We start from the raw sequence: 7,905 nt of genomic DNA on the forward strand, positions 1-7,905 counted from the left end.
GACTTTTTAGATAAAATTGGCATATATTTTGGAAACACCTGGAAATGTTAATAACTTTCTTCCTGAATAGCCTCTGGCTACAGAAAAAACAAACAAGCAAACAAAAAAAAGGCACAAAGTTATTCCAAAACATTATAGATTAAAGACAAGCTATTTAAGCCACAGAATGAAAGAGAGAAAAAAAACTAGAAAGAAAACAATGAGTAGCTACTGGGCTTCTTTACTATTTGCAGCAAGCAGCTCCTCTGTCTGGAAAAAGTTACCCTTATTGTAACTTTGTTAGTTGATTTTATTTTTATATGCTACTCTGTAACTCCATTACTCCGAGACACTTCCTTAGTTCTGTTGCCTTCTTCTCTAACTGCTGAATGTTCCAGTGCCATTGTCTTCTATTTGAATGGAGTTTGTTCAGCTGGCAATGCAAACGTTTCAGAATAGCATCATATCTTTTATTCTGTACCTAATAAAATAGAACACAATTCACTTAAAAATATCCTTCAAGTAAAACAGTATTTACAGAGGAGGGTTCTGCTCGCCTAAGTGTAAATTCTGACATTTGACCAAGTCATGCCATGTTCACTTTATGGATAGACACAGACATCTAGGAAGCAATTAATCTGACTTATTTCGGGTATCTGCTTTAGGACAATATGAATCACACCTAACTTTCCCGTGAAGGGAAGAAAAGCTTGTTCTCACTAAGAGTTTAAGTGATGAGTTCAATGTGGATGTCTGCTCTGTAGATATCTAAAATTTAACAAAGTAAATCTCACCCAAAGAACAAGCACCTCATAGCGATGGCAACACTTTGTGCATTAAAGACTTCAGGCTCCAGAGTGAGAGGTGAAAAAGGAAGAAATTTTCATTCTTTGACAAGTAGTCTTAGGTATAAATTAGAATAAAAATGATGCATCCTAGGTGGCTGTAGTAGCACCTTCCCTGTTGCCCTGCACTTAAAAAGTATGTTTTTCTTAACAAGGCAACACCGTGGCAATGCAGTGCTGCATCAATTTTGCCGTCGTTGCTGCCTTATGTGAATAACGGCTGCTGCAGACAACCCTCTGAAGATTTGCATTCTGAAGTGTAAAAGCATGAAACCTTCATTATAATAAAAATGGAAATAACAGGTATTTACTTATGAAAATTTGGGCTTACTTACCCTACTTTGAATGGCATATGAGTGGTAGTGTGTAATTATTCTTGCATCTGTTTATAGAAACATTATTACACTGTATTTAACATCCACATGCTGGTGTACAGCTGCATCAGAACTACAGCATTGCCAGGGACTTCCTGTGAGTCTCACTACTTAAATTTCATGTATAACTAACTCCCTCCCTCACTAAAGTTTTATAAATTACACCACTTTCTTTTGCTGGTGATGGGTTGTCTTCATGTTGCCTGGCTTTCCATTACAATACTTCACAACTTTTTGGGGGATGCTGTCAGATTTACTAATCTGAAGGAGTGCTTGCAGGATCTGAACATCACTAAGATTGTGTTGTAGGACACTGAAACATCTGTGATCAACATTATCTGCTTTTCTTAGAACTGTGTCTCTAGCATCATTATTGGGAACTGCCTGGTACATCTGCCAAGGCACAGAGCACTAATATGCTTAGTGGACAGAGGGGAGGGGGAGCATTGTTCTTTTTATTTGGCCTTGTGTATCTGTAAGTTAACTAGCAGAAAAAAATGTCTGGGCACTTGTGGAATCTCCACTACTGGGGTCCTTCTAAAACAGGACAGACAAGCATCTGTCAAGAATAATATAGCTACATGCTGATGTAGGGGAAAGAGTGCACAAAGGAATAGACAATCTTTTGAGCTTGCTTTTTTCTATTACTTTTACATAACAACATGTTTCCTATTATTTGTGGATATCTTGAATTATTCTTTATGACTGAAGCCTTGTCTCCACACAGGTAACCACCCTGATTTATTGTTGACTTCTCTGTCCCAGGCTGGGAGCAGGCTCTGCTGTTCAAGAGGTGGGTGGTGGGGCTGGTGCTCAAGAAAGAGAGTGGGACATCTGCAGGCTACCTTTAAAGTCCATCAGTACCCTGCCTGATAAGCAGCATCCCAGTTAAGAATTAACTTATCAATTAGCAATGTCAGATCACTGCCTTTCCTTGGGAAAACAAAACAAACAAAACCAAAAACAACAAACAAACAAACAAACAAACAAAACACAACAAAAAAACCACAGGCAACCAAACAAAAAAATGTCCTTGCCGAAAGACATTTCATCAGTGAATTTTAACTTTCCAAAATTCAGCTGCTTTAAAAAGGCATGCTGATTTACATTCCTGTATAATAGGTTAAGCTGAGGAAATCTTTGTAGGAAACTTAAAATAATACTGGAGCAAAGTGGGAGCACCAGGGGTGTGAAAGTCAATCCATTCTGCCTGACTGCCAGCTTAGCCATTAAAAAGGCTTCAGCAGGAATTCTGCAGACATTTAAGTATACATCTATATTAGGGTAGACTTAGTTGAATGCTTAAAAGCAAGAATCAAGGCTCCAGAAGTCCTATAGCAACTCTAGCACTAAACCATGTCCCTAAACACCTCATCTAAATACCTTTTAAACACCTCCAGGGATGGTGACTCCACCACTTCCCTGGGCACCCTGTTCCAATGCCTGACAACCCCTTCTGTGAACAAATCTTTCCTAATATCCAATCTAAACCTCCCCTGGCGCAACTTGAGGCCATTTCCTCTTGTTCTATCACTTGGGAAAAGAGACCAAGACTCTCCACGTTACAACCTCCTTTCAGGTAGTTGTAGACAGCGATCAGGTCTCCCCTCAACCTCCTTTTCTCCAGGCTAAACAGCCCTAGTTCTCTCAGCTGCTCCTCATCAGACTTGTGCTCCAGACCCCTCACCAGCTTCATTGCCACACTATTCCTGATACAAGCCAGGATGCTGTCGGCCTTTTTGAGCACCTGGGCACACTGCTGGCTCATATTCAGATGGCTGTAAATCAACATCCCCAGATCCCTTTCTGCCAGGCAACTCTCCAGCCACTCCTGGCCTTAAATGGTGACATTGTCCATTGTCAGTTTTTATATTAAAAATCTGATTGTTTTCCAGAGAGCTCTTAATAGAAAGATACCCTGAAAGATGCTGGTTTTAATCATGCATTCTTCTGAGACAAAAAGATCATATAGTCCAATCAACTGAAAAACAGGTTAAACTTCACTATTTAATTAAATTGATTCCAATAACAGAACAGAATGTTATTTTTAGGCTGCCTAATTTCACTTTAGTTTTGGAGAACATTCTTAGGAGCCTGCTGCCTTGATAATATTTTCTCAGATGCTGAATAGTGTAGATCTATTCTGAATTGGCCTTTTTTCGCTTTTCAGTTTAAAAATTCTCTACTCTTCCCTGTCATTTGAGAAATGATTATTTTTTCCTCCTACATTTCACAATTGACAATAGAGATAACCCCAGATCACTTATCTTTATATTATCAACTTTTGCTCATTATATTTTATGGTGTTTACTTGAACTAACAAGATAAATAATATGAAACTTCCCAACTAAAACTATCTAGGCATAGAAAGTATTTTAGTAAGGAACAAACTGTAAAATATATTTCAATTATTTAAAAATAGAAGGTTTTGACTGTTTATCAGAACTTTATCTTGGCAGCTAATTAGGAGCTGCTGTGTTACCCCTAATTTAATGTCATCACAAATTTGGGAGATTCAGTATGAAAAATTTAAGATAGCTTGGCTACTGTATATAGTTGAATAAAGTATGGCCAGCAACGGTGTATAAGGTACTTCAAACTTCATTTGCACTATCTACATTCTGTCAGGAGAACTGTAATTATATTTTATTTAAATTACTCACCTCAATTTCTTTTCTAAGTTTAGCATGCATTTTTTTCTCTTCTTCCAGCAAATCTGTTTTTTTATTGATGCACTCTTTTAATCTTGTGATTTCCCTTTTTAAAAGTGTAGTTTCTTCCTGCAGATTTGAGTCAAGATACAGAAATCCTCTCTTTAAAAAGTTGCACAGTACATCTTTTAAACTTATTAATAATTTCACGTTTGAACAGTCTCAATTAATAGAAATAAGATAAAGGCTTACCATAAACAATTTCATATTAAAATAATGAATAATATTTTAATGAAAAATAATTTAATAATTGTAATTAAAATAAATAATTAGAATAATTGATATAATGCCTTTAGGTACTTAAGACCATATATTCTTGGTCTGAAATATGCCAATAGCTACAATAATACAGGAATTTGAACTCAGTTTGGTGAGTTACCTGACAGCAAAGTTGAAAGAATGCTGTGCTTTTACATGAAAAATATAACAACATAGCAATGTTCCACAGAATTCTGAAAAGTGTCCGTGTAAGTTCATCCATGACCAAAAGAAGCCCACAAATTGTTTGGCAATGATGCAATTTGATTTATAGCTCTGTAATTTTTCTCATAGCTGAGTTCATTCAATCCCATAGAATGAACCTGACTTTTACAATAATATACGGATAACAATAGCTGATGATATTTTTTTACTGCATAATGAAGTCAAAATTACTTAAATTAATGTAGTATTGTAAGTTATCTATATTTCCCATCATCAGTCCCTCATGAACCATAAACATATTAGACAAAACAAGCAGGTTAGTTAAACTGCCAGAAATACTTCTCATAAGAGGAACAGAATCAAAGAGGAAATATAGTACCTGCACCTGTTTTATAACAGATCCTTCTGGATTCTGGAGATCACGCATTAACTCCTCTTTCTTTGTCCTTAATTCTTCAACAACAGCTTTCTTTTTAGCAAGCTCAATCATAACTGGCATTTTACTTTCCATCTCCCAAATGAGATGCTTATGAGCCTTTATTTTTTCCCGATATTCATTATTTCTTGCAAATATCATCTCAAACTCTTCTTGTATTGTTTCTGCATCATGCCTTAGCTTTAAATTTTCAGAATATAGATCTCTGACTTGTGCCTCCAGATTTTCACAGTGATATTTTGTCACTTCTATGGCATCATCTTGCAGATATATTTCCCTATCCGTTGTCTTTGTTTCTAACAGAATAGAATCCATTTCTTTTTCTAGTTCCTGAAACTTTGCCTGTAAAATATTTCAGTGTTTGCTTAAGAATATTTTTCAGAGGATACTAGATATCTAGTTAAACACTGTAATTTATATTTATCCAACAGTCATCTTTTTCACTTGTTGAATGTGGTTTCAATGGAAGACAATTAGGGTTCTATTTCCTAAAATCATCACTTTAGAGGCACATTGCAAGAATACTATCTTAGACCTCTCTCCTTAGATTGAACCTAAAATATTAAATAAAGTACCCTTGAAATTACTTTAATACCTCTTATTTGCAAGTTACATCGGACGTGACAGATCAAACCAAATCCCAATATTTGTTTAAAGCCTGTATTGGGTTAAGCCCGAATCAGACTAAAAATAACTAATGATGCCAGAAATCACTTATAGATACATGGAAATAGATACATGGGGGCTTGGGGTGAGGGAGCTTAAGCAGACTTGTTCTACTGAAGTTTTTAATCATTTCTTCATCATGGTAGTATGTAACAGTAGGATTAATCCAAGTTATTAATATTTTAACCTCCTAAGGAATATGCTAAAAAGACCTCTACCTTTTCTCACTGATGAGAGGTGAACAACTCCAGGAAGTAGCTCTTCAACCCATTATAACAAGTCTAAGATGGGAGGGCTGAATTGCTGCCTCAGAAATGTTTTTCTTTCTTTGCTGACTAACAACAGAGCTTAGATGACTAACACAGGCTTAACATCTGACTTGCAGGTGATGTAAGCTAGCTGTGATGAATCCCACCAGCCAACAGCAGCACATTAAGTGGGAGAATAAGCATCACGATTTATTTTACCTATTATCTTTTCCCTAATTGAAGTGTTATGAGTGCTATGAAATCTCTTACTCATTGTCTTGAACAGATAAAGACATTAATAACTGTTAAGAACAAAAGGTTTCTGCGTAACTTTTAATTTAAAATCTTGGGCTTCAGTTTTAGCAGGATTTGTATCAGTGCCAGTCACCACTAACTGAAGACAGGAAAGCAAAAGATCTTAATGACAAAGATCTTCAATTTTGGAAAGAAAATTAGTTTTACATGTCTTCTGTGACACATACACATGCGAAGAGTTGTAAAGATAAAAAAGCAGCTCTGCAGCCTTTTAAGTTTCTAATTATTTACCTTTGCTGTTCTGCTAACATTAATGTTTGTATGAAATTTCCTACTGTTTGGGTTTTTTGAAAGAAAAAGGAAAAGGTGTGGAAGAGGGAGAAAATAAATGAGCTAACTCAATTATCCAGGACTCTAAAGCTCAGTGTTTTGCCCCTTTTTTTTTTTAACAAAAAACAGATACCCTTGTTTAAATTGTTTGATAACAAATTGTTGCAACATCATCATACTATATTATGGACAGTTTATCATTAGGAGAAAGCTTATTGCAAGACATGGCCAGTAAATTGACATTCCTAAGCAATAAAAATTTTCACTGCTCCTTCAGAGAAGTTATTTTTGTGCAAAATTTCAAACCTCAACTATATCAAGTGTAGGGCTATTCACAGATATTATAATTGGAACTATTTCCATTTGCATTCTCTCATGCTCAAAAATGGCTGAATGCTTTTGTGTCCTTCCTCAGACTTCAATGTAAGTGTCTCAATAGAAATTTGATTTCAAATGTTAAATAATAATGTAAAGCTTAATAAAACCAGTGAGAGATTAGAATAGAAATAGTTACACTTTCTTCATGGACACTACATGTATCTAGTGTTCTACAAAATATTAATAAATAAAAACAGTATTTAATGACCATTTAGGACACCCACTTTAAAGATACAGCAAAAAAATATTTTATATAAAAAAAAAATGCTAAGAAAACGTTACAGTCTGTTGAAAATCTGCCCCAGAGGATGCTTTTTAAATCCTTTTTTCCCATTTATTTCTTAGGAAATCACCATACAACATTCAAAGAGCTGTAAGTATGCACTGAGTTTTTGTGGGTTTGCTATCCCAGTGCTTTGGAGGGGTTGTTTTGTTTTGTTTTCCAAATAATAAATAAATAAAAGCTTCTCCTATAACCTGCTCTAAAGAAGTCATAGCTATGTTGCAGCCTTACAAATAACAATACTCATACACAGTTTTGGCTAAGCCTAAGTGAAACACACACAACAACAGAATAGGTGCCTTACACTTAAATGCAAACACTCAGAAAAAAAAATTAAGTACCCTCAGCTTCTCTTGCTCATAGGAATACTTCCTCATCTAATGAAAAAACTAAATTAATTGAACTACTCTAAACCAAGTTTATTACCTGCAAATGGAAAAGAACTGTTTTGTTTTTTTCCATCTCTGATGCTTGCGAATGTTGCTGCTCTGCAACTTGTTTTACAACTTCAATTAGTGATGGAGAATTTTGCTTGGCCATTTTAGGCAGAAGCGCAGAACTGTAAGGACAATGAAAAAAAAAAGTGATTTTTTTTTAAATTACCATTCTATTTAATTCAAGACTGTTAATGAAAGAGAACAATATTAAGGCCTTTCCTGTGAGATTCCAGATCCATGAATTATTTCATTTAGTTCATTCTTTATTAATAAGAACAGGTTACTGATGAGTGGAGACTCAAAGCAAATGATCAAGAACTAGAACACTTTCCTGCAGAGTTTTATAAAATAAAGTATTGCAATGTTCTTCTGGCTTCTCCACAGGTCAGATCCTCAGTGTTTGAACAGTCATAGCCCTTAAAAACACTTTAAGAGCATCTTAAATGCATGAGAGTGTGCCCTCATATTCAGCCTGAATATTAACATTATTGTAGTTACAATACTGCAACTGTCTACTATATTAATTATTAAACTATCCTT

The 7,905-nt window shown here is 35.2% G+C and overlaps 1 protein-coding gene across 1 annotated transcript; it reads right to left on the minus strand.

The window, feature by feature from the left end:
* Nucleotides 1–295: 295 nt before the first annotated feature.
* Nucleotides 296–7,474, minus strand: CCDC122 (coiled-coil domain containing 122; the record flags this gene model as incomplete). Its single annotated transcript, XM_080363311.1, has 4 exons — nt 7,355–7,474; nt 4,712–5,110; nt 3,862–3,978; nt 296–460 (listed from the first exon to the last, which is right to left on the minus strand). The coding sequence occupies exons 1-4, from the start codon at nt 7,466–7,468 to the stop codon at nt 296–298; spliced, it is 795 nt and encodes a 264-aa protein (XP_080219437.1). The 5' UTR covers nt 7,469–7,474.
* Nucleotides 7,475–7,905: the final 431 nt, after the last annotated feature.

The sequence above is a fragment of the Nesoenas mayeri genome (assembly GCF_963082525.1).
Source record: "Nesoenas mayeri genome assembly, chromosome: 1".
In the NCBI taxonomy this organism is placed as follows: Eukaryota; Metazoa; Chordata; class Aves; order Columbiformes; family Columbidae; genus Nesoenas; species Nesoenas mayeri.